The sequence below is a fragment of the Callorhinus ursinus genome, unplaced genomic scaffold (genome assembly GCF_003265705.2).
Source record: "Callorhinus ursinus isolate GAN/ISIS: 27379988/994484 unplaced genomic scaffold, GSC_fseal_2.0 scaffold14, whole genome shotgun sequence".
In the NCBI taxonomy this organism is placed as follows: domain Eukaryota; kingdom Metazoa; phylum Chordata; class Mammalia; order Carnivora; family Otariidae; genus Callorhinus; species Callorhinus ursinus.
The window spans coordinates 5,447,839-5,466,680 of NW_027397076.1; the positions used below are offsets into that span (position 1 = coordinate 5,447,839).

Sequence of the window (18,842 nt, forward strand, 5' to 3'; positions counted from 1 at the left end):
ATGGAGTATAGAGCTTGACATTGGGAAGCTCTGTGCAGATAAGGCCTCTTGGGAACTTCTGGGGACCATTTGTCCCCCTCTGGTGACTAATAGACTGCTGGCTTTCACAGCCACCATGGTTGTAAGGATGTTGGTTTTCAAGTTACTGCAGAGCTGTCAAGAGAGAAATAGGAAAGAGTAGGGCAATTAATATACCACAGAACTTACTGTGCTTACAGAGATTCAGCTATTTTTCTTGAATAAATGGATTCTTTCAAGCTTTTGGTTAATTTCCAGCGTCATGAGAAAAATGATTTTGACAGTATTTTCTAATGTTCTTGTGGCTTTTATGACCTAGTCTGCTATCCCAGAAATGCTCCTCATCCATGTGTTTTCAATAAAATTTAGGTAAATTTGGGAAGCAGTTTAGCATCCTCTGGTTAAGAACACAAATTTTGGTGTCAGACCCACCTAAGGTTGAATCCACATAGCATTGCTTACCAGCTGTGTTACCTGTGGCAAGTTACTTCACTTCTCTAAGCCTTGGTTTCCTCATATATTAGATGGGACAATAATAATATCTACCTCATAGGATAGTTGGGAGACTCAAATTAGATAATACATGTAAAACACTTAGCATATTTCTAGAATGATGAGTTTACAGAAGTGAACTATATGCAGAGACTAGACACATCAAGTCAGATGAAGATTCCTTCATTATATCCTACATAAACACAACAGAAATATTTCATAGAAATATTTCTTATCTGTGGGATAAGAGTAGATACCCTCTTGATATTTTTTGTTTCCTTTTTAAGCATTATCAATTTCTCTACATGAAATTATTTAAAAATCATTACATTTACTTTTTATACCTCACGCCATGATGAAATTTTATTCTAATAATGCTCTTTCACATATGTTTTCTCAGTTATTCCTCCTGAGGAATACTGAGTTATTAACTGTATACAGTTATTAACTGTATGAAGCAGGTAGCATTATCCCCTTTTAATTTTTTAGAATATTTTATGTATTTATTTTAGAGAGAGAGCACACACGTGCAGGTGGGGGGGGAAGATGGAGAGAATCTCAGGCAGACTCCCCGCTGAGTGGGGTGCCCACCGGACCTGATCTCACAGTCCTGAGATCATATCCTGAGCCAAAATCAAGGGTCAGTCACTTAACCCACTGAGCCACCTGGGCACATCTCCCCTTTGCATTGTTGAAAAAACTGAAGTTCATAGTCGTTAATGGACTAACCTAAATTCATTTGCTATTTAATAGTAGAGAATAGAATTAAGGCAACACATTTGTAAGAGAGAGAGAAAGTGAAAAATGAGGAAGGAACTTAAGGAAAGAAAACTTAAAATAGCAACATTGTAAAAGGAAACTTAATCCACAAAGGCAATTTCAAGGATACAAATGAAAGCAAGGGCTGCGCTCCATAGATGTTGCCACTAGATGGTGCTGTTTCCATTATCTGGGGGTCTTTTGCGTTCTCTCATTTGTGTTAAGGAAGAAAATCTGAGGTATTTATATGGCCCAACCTAGAGTACTTTGGTCGTCAGAGATGCTAGCCTCCTTGGCTCAGTGGCCAATCTGAGCATCATGAGGCCCACATCTTACATATGCTCATCTCTTCTGGAGAGTAGGAACTAGAATCCTATAGATAAAACTTCTCCCGCTGCATTAGTGAGTAAACTTGTTTATTGCTATTTGGCATCAAATGGATAAGCAGAGAAATCCACTAAACCTATTAATATAATTCTCTATCTTAGGTTTCGAAGGAGGTCAATGAAATGACAGTGAAAATGCCATATCAGTGTTTCATAAATGGACAGTTCACAGATGCTGACGATGGAAAGACCTATGAAACTATCAACCCAACAGACGGATCTGTGAGTAAATTATTTGTGTGTGCAGGGACTACTGGTTGTGAATTTTTAATTTATGCACAGTTGTAAAACTGACAGTCTTAAGAAGTTAGTTTATTCTATCACTTTGCCTCTGAGCACTTACTCTAAATGCACTCCTTGTATTTCTTTCAACTGTTCAATTCTAGTACTGGCTGTGAACTATAATAACCTATTTTATTGAATGAATATTTATGATGAATTTAGACAGATAACTATACCTATACACATCAGAGGCACACCTTCAATAAAACTATATGCAGAAAAGAAATTTTGGACTTTGCAAGCTCGTGGCAAGAAATTCAGCTTCCCTAAGCACTAGAAAAAATGAATATATTCTTCCTAAATGTCTTTCCATAGTGTAGGGTGATATGAGAGGTCCCAAATTTCAGGCTAAGGATTTCCATGTTAAAATTTTTCTTTACTATGCTACTGAGTGTACTGATGTTCCATCATAAATTCTTTGGATTTTATAAGTAATACTCTATTTTTCCTATTAATATGATATTAATTTCAAGAAGCATATTTCTGTATCTCTGTGTAAATGACCTATAGCCTGTTTTTGTTTATCTTGAAACAGACAATATGCAAAGTATCCTATGCTTCTTTGGTGGATGTTGATAAAGCAGTAGCTGCAGCAAAAGATGCCTTTGAAAAAGGTGAATGGGGAAGAATGAATGCAAGAGAAAGAGGAAGATTGATGTACAGGTGTGGTTCTTAAAAACACAGATCTGCTATCTAGGGATATTGGCTAACATTGCCAAGATTTTAAAAACTTCCCCAAAATATTCTAGTATGCACCTATTATACGCCTTCTGTTATTTACATCATATAAAATTCCATATATGTGAGTTCCTGGCTTTTGCATTATTGTTTGTAACCGTCAGGGTTCTAGTAGGCAAAAAACTTCAATAAAGAACCATTTATGTAGATGTGGGCAAGGTCAAGGGGTAATGAAGTACCCAGTTGGGGGCAGCAACAGGGGGAAGCTATTAGTACTCTAGGGTCTGGGACAGAGGAAGGGGCTATTGCTGGAATCTGGCAAGATGTGTAGCTGTAGAAGACCACACTCCAGTGGTTTTTGGTGGAGGGACACAGCAGCTGCTGAACCACAGCCCATCTGTGAAGGAGCTGGGGAATGGAATCCCTGATCACTTTCTCTCCCGGGGGATGCTGCCCATTGGCTTCTCATTAGTCAAGCCCAGTGACAGAGCATGGGAGCCAGGTGATGGAGTCCATAAAGGTCATCCTCCCGGGTCACAGAGTGCTGTGGAGGATGGATACAGAACAGCAAATGGGGAGTATGTAGCACTTTGTTGTTTTCAAAGACGAATTTTAAATCCGCTTGACCTGTAGGGAGTAGGAGTCAGGAGGAAAAATACTAAGGCCTGGAAAGGTTATTATAAATCAGTAACCGAGTATGCCAAGACTAATTAGATTCAAGCATAAATTCTCTTTTCTACTGAATTTCTAGAGTCAAATAGCTGACCTTGGTCAAAATATCTCTTAGAGTAGGATCTGGAAGAAACATTGAGGGAGAGGGCTTTCCCCCTTTAACTGTTGTTAAAGTTATTTTATCTCTCTAAACCTTACTTTCCTCATTCATACCATGGTCACAATAATACCCTGCAAGTTATGTAGTGAGGCTTAGCGACAAGTTTGCAACAGATGAGGGCTTGCGCGTGAACACAGGTTTTATTATTCTTCAGCCACAAAGTCATCCATATGTAAGTATTTAGTAGTGGTGGTTCAGGTCCATCCTTTATCCTCAATTATGAAATCCAAAGAGCTCCAAAACCCGAATACTAATTGCTTTGAGTGGTTCAAACTCATTTGTTGCCAAAAGCTGATCTGAACCAACATGAATCTATTTATAATTTAGAATAGTGCAAAAGGAACAACTCAGAGAACCACTAAAGGATGGAAAGAAAACCAATGGTTGAGGGGAGCACAAAAGAGGAATTTTGACTCTTTCAGAGCCATTAGACAATCCTTGACTTATCTTGCCACGGAATCTGGACACCTAACAGCAATCTGTTGTGGTGTCTGTAATTCACCCCATGTATTTCTATCTTGTCCTTTTCAGTTGGTGCTGGAAACATTCCTGTACCAACCAGAAATCCTTGTGTTCATGGATTCTCACAGGTTGCACTCTCTAACATCTCCCTGTATCTTCATGAACTGGCCACATTCCCACTGTTTTCTGTCATTGATCTCCTCGGATTACTGTGGCTCAATCACTGTTCTACTTCTTATGCATGTATGAGGCAAATGGTACAGGCTTCCCACACTTCTTTTTTGTAACTCTTGAAACAGATCGTTTCTGAAATGATTTGTTTACTGTCTTCCCTGCTGGAGCATATTCTCTATGAGGACAAAGACCTCATCCATGTGTGTTCACCTCTGAATTCTCAGCCCTTAGGATGGTGCCCTATACATAATAGGAGCTCCATCAATATTTGTTGAATGAATTTCTTTCCCTGACCATACAGACTTGCAGACCTACTGGAAGAGAACCAAGAAGAGTTGGCAACTATTGAAGCCCTTGATTCAGGTGCTGTCTACACCCTAGCTCTGAAGACTCACATCGGAATGTCTGTGCAAACATTCAGATACTTTGCTGGCTGGTGTGACAAAATTCAGGTAAGCACGAATGTTATTTGTCACCAGGGAGATCATTCCAACAGGAAGAGGGCCAAACATTTAGTCTTTATAAAGGCACTGTTTTAGAGCCATCTATTAGGTTTTCTTATCTCATCCTTATAAAAATTGTCTGTGGTAGGTAGATAGCTGTCATCCCTTACTGCAGGTAAGGAAAACAGAGGCTTGAGGACAGTGAAAGACTTGTATATATGGTCACATTGTTAGTAAGTAAACCATAGAGCCTAGGATTTGAACTCAAGAATTTCTGAACTAAAGTCTGATGGCATTTTTTATACTTTAATGTCTCTAAAGGCATGTCATAGTCTTCTAGACACAGAGGGTGTCATGGAGAGATTGAAAATTCAAATGCTTACAGAAGCCAGAGAGCTAACATACATGGTCTAAGTCAGTTGGGTATAAGAAAAATAATTTTCTAAGGCATGGGTACAATAAATATTTCATTTCCCCTTTTACTATAAGAAAGTAAATAGTACATGTGTGATGATAAGTGGCAACTACATTTGACATAAAAGGTAAAGGTAAGGCTCATAACAAAGAGAAGCATGCATGCTGCTCGTAGACTCATGATAACCACAGCAGTACCAGCCATCTCAGCCACCCTCCCAGCAGCGAGAAGGAGGGAGTGGGGCCGGGAGAGAAAGACAAAAGAGCTTTAAAAAGCAATCCCACCCTCCCTTGTGCTTATATCTCCCATTGGCCTTCTCTGTCTGCTAAGGAGACTGGGAAACAATATTTTATTTGGGTGAGTTGCTGTTACCACTATTAATATAGAGTCAGAGAGACCTGGGTCCAAGGGTCAGCTTTGCCACTTACCAGCTAATGTTGTTAAAGTTACTTTATCCCTCTAAACCTTTCCTCATTCATACTATGGTCACAATAATACAAACCCTGCAAGCTGTGTAGTGAGACTTAGCGACAAGTTTGCAACAGATGAGGGCTTGCACGTGAACATAGGTTTTATTATTCTTCAGCCACAAAGTCATCCATATGTAAGTATTTAGTAGTAGCGGTTCAGGTCCATCCTTTATCCTCAATTATGAAATCCAAAGAGCTCCAAAACCCGAATACTAATGGCTTTGAGAGGTTCAAACTCATCTGTTGCCAAAAGCTGATCTGAACCAACGTGAATCTATTTATAATTTGTATTTCTGTCGCTTAGAGGGAATATTCATATGTTTCACTACATAAATACTCCAATAATCATATGTTTGATTATGAGGGGCTGCTCCAGACCCTACTGGGAGTCATAGATAATATAACATAAGGTATATGTGTTATGTTATGTAACTATAGTCCAAATAATTCTTAATCCCAAAACACACTTGGCCCCAAGGATTTCAGGTAAGAGACGGACACTTGTAGTTAGTAACAGCAATATTCTTGTATGTGACCAAACAAATGAATAGCTTCAGTTAAAGACTATTATTGTGAATTAGTTGGGATTAAGTTTGGCTGCATGGAACAGAAATCCAAGTAGGAAGTTTTTTTTTTACCTCATTCTCAAGGAGCACAAGGCAAGTAGTCAGGGCTAGAGTATGACACGCAGGTTTCCTCTCTCACGACCAGACCATCCTTATACCAGTGACCTCTGCCCTCAAGACTGTGCCATGGTCTCAAGATAACCACTGCACTTATCAGCCATGTCAGGGACATTCTGAGCCGGAAGAAGGCAGAAGAGAGGGTGGGGGTTTATGGTAAAAGAGCATGCCTTATGCTTACATCTTCTGTTGACCATCCCTGTCTGCCCTGGAAACTGGAGAACAGAACTTTATCTGGGCACATGGCTGATGCCATTATTAATAATAGGGTTTCTGTTACTAAGGACAGACGGGAAGAATGGATCCTGGGCAGGCAATTAACATTTTCTGCTATGTCAAGAAATTGGGAATGGAGGTAACTAAACTAGAGCTATGTTTAGTATATAGGGGCACCTGGGTGGCTCAGTTGGTGGGGCATCTACCTTCAGCTCAGATCATGATTTTGGGATCCCTGGGATGGAGTACCGTAGCTGGCCTCCTGCTCGGCTGGGAGCCTGCTTCTCCCTCTCCTTCTGCCCCTTCCCCCCACCTCATGCTCTCTCTCTCTCAAACAAATAAATAAAATCTTAAAAAAAAAAAAGAACTGTTCAGTATATAGAGATACATACATACATACATAGATATAATTAGGTTTATTCTCCTGTGTCTTACTTCCCTCCAGAAAGAAATAGCAACTCCTTTTTTCAGTGCGGATATATTTCTTATAAATTGAACACTGCCTTTTCATACCAGCTCAGAAAAATTAGCACAGGTGGACAGAAAATGGATTCCTTGAGATTAGATTTACTCATTTGAATTAGTAAAATACTAATTCAACTTTTTTTTTACTATTTAGGGTTCTACCATTCCCATCAACCAGGCCCGTCCAAATCGCAATCTGACCTTCACCAAGAAGGAGCCACTTGGGTAAGACAAGGAGAGCACCTTGGGTGACTGGTGTGAGTTGTGTTGGTTGGAGAAAACTAAGGATCGTGTCTTTCTACTCCTGCAGTGTCTGCGCCATTATCATCCCCTGGAATTACCCGCTGATGATGCTGGCATGGAAGAGCGCTGCGTGCTTGGCGGCGGGCAATACCCTAGTGCTCAAGCCAGCGCAGGTGAGATGCAGGGGGCCAGGGGCAGGATCTCCTTCTATCCTCTTCACTTGAAAACAGAGACATACATTTATAAACATTACATCTTTAAACACAAACAGGCTTGTATATTATGACATGTTGAAAGGTATCATAGGCATCTGTTCATATTAAATCTTCATTTTTAATAGCTCCCTCATGCACCCCATAGATATCCCACAGTTTAAATTTCCGTGACAAGGGAAGCAAGCATAGGATACGCTGGTGAAATCCACTGAATTTCTACAAGCCAATTCAATTCTTGAGAAATGCCAAATGCCCAATAATTAGGTAATTATTTAGAGCAATGCTGAGACATCAAAAGAAAAACAATTATATAGGCATTCACATTTTAATTATTAAAAGTATTGTGAAGACAGGGAAAATGGGGGAAAGGGATGCAAAAGAAGGTACATAATTGTGGCAACTGTGTAAGAATATGTACATGTGGATAACAAGGAAATAATAATTAATGATAAAAAATAATTCAAATGATTGAGTTCTCAAAAAAATCTTTTAATGCTACAGTAGCTTTTCAGGAAAAAGCATATGGTGGCCAACTCAATACCTGGCTGAGCATTGACTGTATACAGTGAAGAGTAGTAGACATTCCGATTTGCATACGTCATGGAGCAAACTTAGTCTCTATTCTAGAAGAGTTTATGTTACCTGTCACCTCTCATTTATTTCTCCTCTTAGAACTTAAGGAATTACAGTTTCATTTGTTATTGCTACCTAGTCATACTGACCACAGACATCTTGTTTTACCTGTTAGGAACACTTTCATTTTAAAAAATAATTATATGTTAAAAAATTTCTAAATAGAAATGTACGGAGAGGTGGATGGTAAAAAAGTCTCCCTCCTATTCTTAATTCCCTCGTCAGCCAGTTTACCTCCCCAGGGGCAACTGATGTTATTAGTTATTATTTATTAGTTTCTTAGGTATTCCAGAGGTACTCTACGCATATACAAATAGATGTTTATACAGAAATTTTATATATATGTAATATGCAATAAAAATGCAGTATGCTAAATTTTTTAACCCATTAAGAAATCACAAAGAGGGGAGAAGGGGATATGGGAAATTGCCAATCAACAGGTGTAAAGTTTCAATTATGCAAGATGCATAAGTTCTAGCGATCCCCTGTGTATCATTCTGCCTACAGTTTACAATAGTATATCGTACACTTAAAATTTGTTAAGAGGGTAAATGTTGTGTTAAGTGTTCTTACCACAATACAATAGTAGCATTCTATACATACTTAGCAAAAGAAAAAAATCCTTCTTTTTATTAAACAATTTCCATTGTATAAATAAACACTATCCCATAATATTCCCTCGTATAGCTAAACCATATTTTATTTAACCAATCCCTAATTAATGGATATTTAGATTTTTCTGCCCTTTTGCTATTATAAACAATGCTACAGTTAATACCCTTGTAAATATGGCATCATGCACATGCACAAGTATATTTGAAGGAAATGTTTCTAATAGAATCACTTAATTACAAGATACATGTATTTGTGGGATGCCTAGACGGCTCAGTCAGTTGGGAGTCTGTCTCTTGGCTTCAGTTCAGGTCCTTATCTCAGGTCATGAGATTGAGCCCCATCATGGCCCCGCGATGAGCATGGAGCCAGCTTAAGATTCTCTCTCTCCCTCTTCCTCTGCCCCTCCTCCCCCACTCATGCCCACTGTCTCTTTCTCTCTCTAAAAGGAAAACAAGGTGGGGGGACTCCTGGCTGGCACAGTTGGCTGGGCACTGACTCTTGGTTTCGGCTTAGGTCATGATCTCCGGGTCCTGAGATGGAGCCCCATGTCGGGCTCTGCGTTCCACATGAGTCAGCTTGTCCCTCTCCGTCCCTTTTCCCCACTCCTTGCCCCCCCTCCCACCCCAGGTGCCTGCAGTCTCTCACTCTCTCTCAAATAAACAAGTCTTAAATAAATAAATAAGGAAAAAAGATACATGTATTTGTGTGATAGATATTGACAAATCCTTCCATGGAAATGTGCCAATTCACCAGCTTTCTATCAGAGTGCTGTTTCCCCATTAAACAGCAGGAAGCCAGTAGTGTGAAGAGAAGAGGCAGATAATCTAGCCCCGGGGTGCTCAATACTGGCTGCACATTAGAATAACCTGGAGTTCTCATTTAAAAATACTGGTATTTCTTGGCAGAGATGCTGATGTAATGGGTCTAGGCCGGAGCCCAGGCACTAGTATTGCTTGAAAGCTTCACATTGGTTTCTAAGATACACCCAGGTTTGAGAATCACTAAATGGCATCCAGTGAGAGTGCTAAACATTGAGGAACTCCAATGATTATGTAAAATGTTCAAAAATTAGGAACACTTATTGAGGGCATACTAGTTGCCAGGCATCTATCAGTGATGAAGACACACACAGTTTCTGTGCCCATCTGCAATTTAAAACGAACAGTTTAGGGCGCCTAGGTGGCTAGTCGGTTAAATATCTGCCTTTGGCTCAGGCCATGATCCCAGGGTCCTGGGACTGAGTCCCACATTGGGCTCCCTGCTCAGCGGGAAGCCTGCTTCTCGCTCTGCCTCTGCCCCTTCCCCTTGCTCATGTGCTCACGTGCTCACGTTCTCTCTCTCTCTCTCTGTCAAATAAATAAAATATTTAAAAATAAAAAATAAAACTGACAGTTTAATAATTGATGATGCTTTTAATCCTGAAAATGAAAGACCCAAAGTTGTTATTGTTCTGTTGTAGATATCTTTTTATTTTGTTGCATAATATTATGCGATGATGTATGCAACGATTTCCAGTATGAAGTCCCAGTGTGAATGTCAGGACTGAATCAGGTAGCTCTTTCCCATGGCCTGGACTGGTCCAGGTCTGACATGGTTCTGATCACTTCATCAAACCTAATAATGACATTAACAATGACCTACTCTTGCCCAGAACACTGCTAGATACTTTCCCATATATCATCTAAACCGATAGTCCTGCTGGGAGAACTAAGTAACCAAATGGAAGAAAACCAATAGAAATGAAAAGGGAGGAGATAAAGATGAAACAATTTGTTGTATGGTATTTATTAATGATATAAAAATCTTTTTTGTTCTTACTTGAAAAGAACTATCATTAATTCAGGGTAGTTAGTTTTTAAATGTTTTTCTAATCATGATTTCATATCAAGGCATAATAATATACACTTCGTGCTAGGATCACCTTTAACAGTAGTTGATGTAAATCTATTGTGTCAGGTATCTTCTTGATAATTTCAAGTGTTTGAGGCCAATTTCTCATCAAGTCTAACGAGACTCCTGTTTTGTAAACCTCACAATGTTACTGCAGTGGACCTGTTACTAGGAGGTGGGAAAAGTGTTAGCCCTGCCTTTTTCTTGTTGTTTGCTTGTGGTTTGCTCATTGCCTTGGTAGGATTATTTATTTACTTATTTATTTACTTTTTTTTTTAAAGATTTTATTTATTCATTTGAGAGAGAACAAGCAGGGGGGAGAGGCAGAGGGAGAAGGAGAAGCAGACTCCCTGCTGAGCAGGGAGCCCAATGTGGGACTCAATCCCAGGACCCTGGGATCATGACCTGAGCCGAAGGCAGATGCTTAACCATCTGAGCCTCCCAGGCACCCAGCCTTGGTAGTATTATTTATTATGCAGTTTCTATAGAGATTCTTTTTCAGCCACTTGTCCATTTTATGAAGGCTGGGCTAGTTAAAGTAACAATATAGTCTGCGAATCCATGTAACCAAGCCTATAAACTTTAACACATGGCAATATCCTGAAAACAAATGAGCAAGTGAAGAAACCACTGTTGTTCCCTTGGCCTTGTGAGCTCCGTTCTCTCCTAGGATATCCCTTTATGACCCATGACCATCTGCCCTTCATTCAGACTGAGTGAGAGCATCATTAGCCAGCCACATAATAAATGTCCTGTTTGCCTTATTGTACATCTTTGTGAGTTAAAATATGCGCATAGTTCTCCTATTCTCTTTTCACACCTCCATGGAGCTTCTTGCACATTCCATTTATTGAGACCACACTAAAAAAGTGCTAATTTAAGACTTAATCAGCACTGGTTTTTAACGGTGTGAAAATATAGCTTTCATTTTGCTTCTGAGTTATGCATTGCTGTAATAGATGTTTAAAATGAGATCGTATTATGCCATCTTTGTGTAAGAAGGGCGGGAAAATAAGACGTGTACCTGTTCATTTGAGCAAAAGAAACAGGCAGGGTACACGGTAGACTAATGAGGTTGATTATCTATCGGCCACAGGGAGACGGGGTGGGAGGGAGGGAGGGAAAGAGTGCAGAGAACAGTTCTCTGAATGTACTTTTCGATATTCCTCACTCTTGGAAGTGTGTTTCCCAGACTCAACAATGACAACAGACAAACAAAAGAAATATAATCAACCCAGATGGGGCAAAAACCCTAAAACTGAATACAAATAAAAACAAATTAAGCCATATTTCAAATGAATAACATGATCCCATTGAAGGAAGTGAGGAAACATTAATCCACGTAACTTTTGACAGACATTTGGCCTATAGGCTCTCAGACTGAGGCAAAAGTGCTGCAAATAAGTACTGGACTCTAGTTAGTAGGCTTTAGCTTAATAATTCTCAAATCGTTTTCTATACATTTTTGAATTGAGCAAATCAGTGAATGTTCTGTGGATATTGGAAGCCGTGTTTCTCACTATTGGAGAAGGGAGTTACAAACATGAAAATGGGAAAAGAGTATTGAATGAACTCTGAGATACTGGAGGGAGGTATTTGAAAACTCATGGCTTTTAATACATTTAGATGGCTGGATAAAGAAATGGATATAAATATATGTGGGAATAGATGATGGGTAGGAAGATAGATAGACAGACAAACAGAAAGACAGATAGATGTATGTGTGTATAAGCACATGTACAACTATTCCCCAGCCCTGTCTCCTGAGAGGAGAAGCAACATTTCAATAGTGTCCAGATCTTGGTTTCTTTCTTTTTCTTTCTTTCTTTCTTTCTTTTTTTTTTTTTGATCGAAAACTCTGAAATTTTGTTACTCACAACCCTTTTGACACCAGATGTGTGGGGTTCCCTCCCCCGTATCAACCTATTCTCTTAACTCTTTGGACACCAACTAGGTGTCCTACAATTCAAGTCAATTGTGACACTAACTAGCTGGAGCTTTAGTACAGACCCCACAGGTGAAGGGCTTAGTCTCACAAGACTGCCTCCACTTCCGATGCTAATTGTGAGCCCTGGGCCTCCTGTACTTCTGACCAAGGGTTGTAAATCAGGTGGGACTTGCTAGAATGGCTCACAGAACTCAGGAAAGTACTTTATATACTATGACTCTATTATAAAGGATACAAATCAACAGTCAGATGAAAAGGTACATAGGATGAGATCTGGAAAGATCATGAGCACAGGAGCCCTGCCCCTTGGAGTTCAGGTGCACCACCCTCCCATCACATGAATGCGTTTGCCAAACCAGAAGCTCTCTGAACCCCATGGGCTAGGCGTACTTAAAGAAGTTTAATTACACAGGCAAGATTGATTAAATCATTGCTCTTGGTGATTGAACTCAAACTCCCGTCTCCCAACTCCCCAGGGTCGGACTGAAAGTTCCAACCCTCTCAACATGGCTTGGTCTTTCTGGTGACCGGAGTCCATCCTGAAACTTCCTTGGACCCCCCAGCTACCAGTCATGTCATAAGTATACAAAAGACACTTTTCACACGAGAGATTCCAAGTGTTTTAGAAACCATGTGCCAGGAACCAAAAGCCAAATATGTATTTCCCATTATATCATAATTTTTAAAATATCATTCTTCACTGAAAGAAATCTAGGTTCCTTGAAGAAAGGGCTGGAACAGGAAGAATACAAGATGTGCCTGGAACATCTTATTAAGACAAAATGCATGTAAATGCTCAAAGAATGACAGGGACATGTTAGAAAGACACAACAGCTCTCCTAAAGGGGCTTCCATCAGCCAAATCTGGAACAATTGGAACATCAAAAGAAATAACAATAGTAAAACATTATAACCTATTGAATAAAGTTAAGAACCCATGAGTTCACATGGGTTAATTAATTAATTGAAGAGAAGGGAAAGCTCTTAGAGTGGAAAGCCAACTAATATATGTGGAAGGAATGATAGAAAATCACCATCTGGCAACCATCCTCATAATAATTGATTTAGGAAGAATCATCAGTGTGTTCTAAAACTAGTGGATGGAAGTTGGAGGAGTAACTGGATATTTAAATAGTCTTGAAGTATCTTCCTACAAAATATTTATTAATTAGAAAGTATAGAAGAGTGACTCACTGTGATGAAACCTGGCAGCCCCACTTTACCAAATGATCGAAGTTAATACTTGCAATATTGGGGCTACTTGATAGCCTGTGTCTTCTGAGAGGGTGCCCTGAGGACTCAGCATCACCCCTGTGGTGTTCTTGTCAAAGTTCTTGCATGTGAACAAGTGCACAACCTGAGTTAAGTCATGAGGAAACAACAGACAAATCCAGACAAAGGGACATTGTCCAAAATTACTAGTCTGCACTTATCAAAAATGTTAGTGTAATCCATGAAACATAAAAGAAAACTCAGAAACTCTCCCAGACTGAAGGAGATTACAGACATGGCAATGCAATGTATGATCTTGGATTTCCTTTTTCTGTAATGCACATTATTGGGACAACTGGTAAAAACGGAATAAGGTCTGTAAATTCGGTTTTCTAATGAGTTGTCCATTTCCTGATTTTGACCATTGTATGTGGTTATGTACAAGAATTGTTTGTTTTTAGGAAATGCACCCAAAATTATTTACAGGTAAAGGGGCATGTCTCTTACATGGTAAGAAAAAATAAAGAAAAAAAGAGGATAAAGCAAATATAGTAAAATGTTAACATCTGAGAAATCTGAGAAATGTGATGGATATATAAGAATTCTTTGCACAATTTTTGCAACTTTGCCGTAAGTCTAAAATTATGTCCAAATAAAAGAAAAACTAAAACGAACCGTAGTACAACCAGAAAGGAAAAGCAGGGTACTGATCTAAAGGACAAGACAGGGTCTGAAGAAGGTAATTGTGGTCTGCTTTTCCTCAGGTCACACCCTTGACTGCTTTGAAGTTTGCTGAGCTCTCTGTGAAAGCAGGCTTTCCGAAGGGGGTCATCAACATCATTCCAGGCTCAGGTAAGCCATCCATTGGTTGTAACTAATGAATGGTACAGGAGTACCTTGAGTGGCTATTTTCCCACTGGAATCTTGCCCTGACTTATAACTGCAGTATATTAAAGCTAAATACAGTTCACCAAACAGTTAACTTAAGAATAAATGTATTTGCCATGTGCTAAAAATCTTAAAGTAGAAATATAATGGTGGGTGAGTAGGGTGAGAGGAGCAGAAATTGTACAACATTGTAAAACTACCATCAGGTGGCCTGTTTCAACTTTTTAAAATTACTTGGAAGATGAAAACCCAAAGCTTACCTATCTTTTAGGGGGCTGACAATTGCATGGAGGACATTATCTAGACTTTTGTCAAGTTGTAATTAATACGGAAAATGCAAAACTTCAGAGAGTTTAGAAATCCACTTTAACGAATTCAAAGCCACTTGTATCATAAGGGCTTGAGTAATGCTTTAATTCATGTTTTATTCCCTAATTCTGCAGGTGGCCTAGCAGGGCAACGCCTTTCTGAACATCCTGATATCCGCAAGCTTGGTTTCACCGGGTCCACTGCTATTGGCAAACAGATCATGAAGAGGTATTGGTTTTAGTGTGTTGGTTTGCTGCAGATCCTAGTAAACCAGGTTTTGGTTTTGCTTTTTGCTTTCTGATACAGAGTGTGTTTGGAGGGAGAAAAACCCACATCCGATTTACAAGAGAAATCTACTTATCACGGCTGGGTGTTGAACTGTTTTCATATAATAAAATATTTCCAAAGCATAAAGCCCATAATCAGTAAAAACCAGAGCCGTATTGGAATTCTACCCCATTAGTAGCTATGACAATCCAGCACAAAAAAAATTTTCTGTGCTAAAGCTGTGGCCCATGTTGGTTTTGGAGCATAAGTAAGAAACCAAGACATAAATGACAAATATGAATTGTTTATAAAATGAATTCCTAAAAAGCAGTAACATTCATTTTTTTAAAAATTGCTGACAATCTAAATGTCCAAAATAAGGCGGTGGTTAAAGTATGCCAGTGTGATGGAGTGCTCTGAAATCATGTGCACAGAGAATTTTTAGTAACACTGAAAAATGTTGTTAAAGGTAAATAGAAAAGTAAGGTATAAAGTTGTATATATTGGGTGATCCCAACCATGTTAAATAAAGCAAAGGCCATGGTTGGACGCGGACCAGAAATAAGCATGTCAAAATGGTAAAAACAATGGGCATCAAGACATGAAATAGAATTTTGTGATTTCTTTTTCTTCTTTATGAATTTTGGGGTGTTTTTAATGTTTTCAATATCAATACTTTCCGAGTAAGGGAGAAATAAATAACATGCTTCTAAAAATTGGTATTTTGTTTCCCCAATGCTCCAGGAATCTGGTTAGAGGTTAAATCCCTCACCAGGCTTTTTATGTAACCAAAATTCTTACACCTCAAGAATCCAAATTTACCTATGAGAATCTCTAATTATTTGCCCACAGAATTAAAAAAAAAACAAACCTTTTTATTATGGAAAATTTCTAATATATACAGAGCACACAGAATAATGTCAGGAACTCCCATGTGTTCATGACTAGCCTTCAGCAACTACCTCCATTCTACCACTCCTGGTTTGTCTTTGAATACATTTTGTGATATTTCTGAGGTTCAGTTATGTTTCCCATGCTCAGTGGTAACTTATAGCTGAGACAGAGGATGCTCATTTCCCATTTATTTTCCTCTAGCTGTGCTGTGAGCAACTTGAAGAAAGTTTCCCTTGAACTTGGTGGCAAATCCCCACTTATAATATTCAATGACTGTGAGCTTGACAAGGCCGTGAGAATGGTAAGAAGGGGTCAAATCCCACCAAATAGGTGCCTGCTTCTAAAACACATCTCACCTCCCTTCTTAACAGAAATCTCAACATGAGGGGCGCCTGGGTGGCTCAGTTGGTTAAGCGACTGCCTTCGGCTCAGGTCATGATCCTGGAGTCCCGGGATCGAGTCCCGCATCGGGCTCCCTGCTCAGCAGGGAGTCTGCTTCTCCCTCTGACCCTCTTCCCTCTCGTGCTGTCTCTCTCTCATTCTCTCTCTGTCAAATAAATAAATAAAATCTTAAAAAAAAAAAAAATCTTAATCTCAACGTGAGATTTGGTTTTGTCTGGTCATAAACAGAAACTCTTCTCTCAATGCTTAGATTTTGGGAATGCCCAAAGCACTTAATTTTAAAAATAATATCTTTATAATTTGGATCATTAAGGTGTTTTTAAAACTTGGGGTTTGTATGTAATACAAAATGTAGAGAACAGTGCAGATTTTCTTACAACATAAAATTTGTCCTCAGTGGTGTGTCCTTATGGTTACCCACATTTTTTTAAAAGTGCTCCTGGACCAAAAAGGGTAAAAGAGAAACAAAATCCCTAAAAATACGCTAAATGAAAATTCTAAGTATCTCTAAGCAATTCTCCTCACTAGCTATAGTCCAAGGCATTGCGTTTTTCTGATTTCTCTGTTTGTCTGCTGTCTTCCAATAACATCTAATTCTCAGTGTGTGCGATGTTATAACAATCCAAAGTACTGTTAATATTTTCTCTTCTGCTGCTGAAGGGCATGGGGGCAGTATTTTTCAACAAAGGAGAGAATTGCATTGCAGCCGGACGGTTGTTTGTGGAAGAATCCATCCACGATGAATTTGTGACGAGAGTGGTAAGACATCTTCATATTTGCTCTAGGAGTTGTATAGAAACTGCTTTTACCTGAAAAGGACTTCTGACATTATTGATGAATTTTTAAGTGTCATATTAGTACTGTGAGATATATATATATATATTTATATTTATAAATATTTATATATTTGTATGTATTTATATTTTAAATAACATAGTCCTTACCTTTTAGAGCTACTTTCTGACATATTTACAGAGGAAATTATATAATGTCTAGGCTTTGCTTCAAAATAACCCAGGAGGAGGGGCACCTGGGTGGCTCAGTCATTAAGCGTCTGCCTTCGGCTCAGGTCATGATCCCAGAATCCTGGGATCGAGTCCCTCATCAGGCTCCCTGCTCGGTGGGAAGCCTGCTTCTCCCTCTCCCACTCCCCCTGCTTGTGTTCCCTCTCTCGCTGTGTCTCTCTCTGTCAAATAAATAAAATCTTTAAAAAAATTTAAAAAATAAAAAAATAAAATAACCCAAGAGGGGAGGAAGTAAGCGGGGGAATAAATTTGCCAAGAGTTGATAATTATTGAAGCTGGGTGATGAGTATATGGCATTTCATTATATCATCTACTTTTATATGTATTCATAATTTTTTTAATTTTTTATTGTTATGTTAATCACCATACATTACATCATTAGTTCTTGATGTAGTGTTCCATGATTCATTGTTTCTGCATAACACCCAGTGCTCCACGCAGAACGTGCCCTCCTTAATACCCATCACCAGGCTAAGCCATCCCCCCACCCCCCTCCCCTCTAGAACCCTCGTTTGTTTCTCAGAGTCCATCGTCTCTCATGGTTCCTCTCCCCCTCCGACTTACTCCCCTTCATTCTTCCCCTCTTGCTATCTTCTTCTTTTTCTTTTTTCTTAACATATCTTGCATTATTTGTTTCAGAAGTACAGATCTGTGATTCAACAGTCTTGCACAATTCACAGCACTCACCATAGCACATACCCTACCCAATGTCTATCACCCAGCCACCCCATCCCTCCCACCCCCCACCACTCAGCAACACTCAGTTTGTTTCCTGAGATTAAGAATTCTTCATATCAGTGAGGTCATATGATACATGTCTTTCCCTGATTGACTTATTACATTCAGCATAACACCCTCCAGTTCCATCCACGTCATTGCAAATGGCAAGATCTCATTCCTTTTGATGGCTGCATAATATTCCATTGTGTATATATACCACATCTTCTTGATCCATTCATCTGTCGATGGACATCTTGGCTCTTTCCACAGTTTGGCTATTGTGGACGTTGCTGCTATAAACATTGGGGTGCACGTACCCCTTCGGATCCCTACATTTGTATCTTTGTGGTAAATACCCAGTAGTGCAATTGCTGGATCGTAGGGTAGCTCTATTTTCAACTGTTTGAGGAACCTCCATACTGTTTTCCAGAGTGGCTGCACCAGCTTGCATTCCCACCAACAGTGCAGGAGGGTTCCCCTTTCTCCGCATCCCCGCCAACAACTCTCGTTTCCTGACTTGTTAATTTTAGCCATTCTGACTGGTGTGAGGTGGTATCTCATGGAGGTTTTGATTTGGATTTCCCTGATGCCGAGCGATGTTGAGCACTTTTTCATGTGTCTGTTGGCCATTTGGATGTCTTCTTGGGAAAAAAATGTCTGTTCATGTCTTCTGCCCATTTCTTGATTGGATTATTTGTTCTTTGGGTGTTGACTTTCATAAGTTCTTTATAGATTTTGGATACTAGCCCTTTATCTGAGATGTCATTTGCAAATATTTTCTCCCATTCTGTCGGTTGTCTTTTGGT

The 18,842-nt window shown here is 39.3% G+C and overlaps 1 protein-coding gene across 1 annotated transcript in view; it reads left to right on the plus strand.

Moving 5' to 3' along the window:
• ALDH1L2 (aldehyde dehydrogenase 1 family member L2) overlaps positions 1-18,842 on the plus strand; it is a 74,252-nt gene that overhangs the window by 37,817 nt on the left and 17,593 nt on the right. The window contains exons 11-19 of the mRNA XM_025882553.2: positions 1,758-1,877; positions 2,473-2,600; positions 4,385-4,535; positions 6,930-7,000; positions 7,086-7,191; positions 14,296-14,383; positions 14,863-14,956; positions 16,091-16,190; positions 16,952-17,050. Of these exons, the coding sequence (XP_025738338.1) occupies positions 1,758-1,877; positions 2,473-2,600; positions 4,385-4,535; positions 6,930-7,000; positions 7,086-7,191; positions 14,296-14,383; positions 14,863-14,956; positions 16,091-16,190; positions 16,952-17,050 (957 nt within the window). The remainder of the gene's footprint in view (positions 1-1,757; positions 1,878-2,472; positions 2,601-4,384; positions 4,536-6,929; positions 7,001-7,085; positions 7,192-14,295; positions 14,384-14,862; positions 14,957-16,090; positions 16,191-16,951; positions 17,051-18,842) is intronic.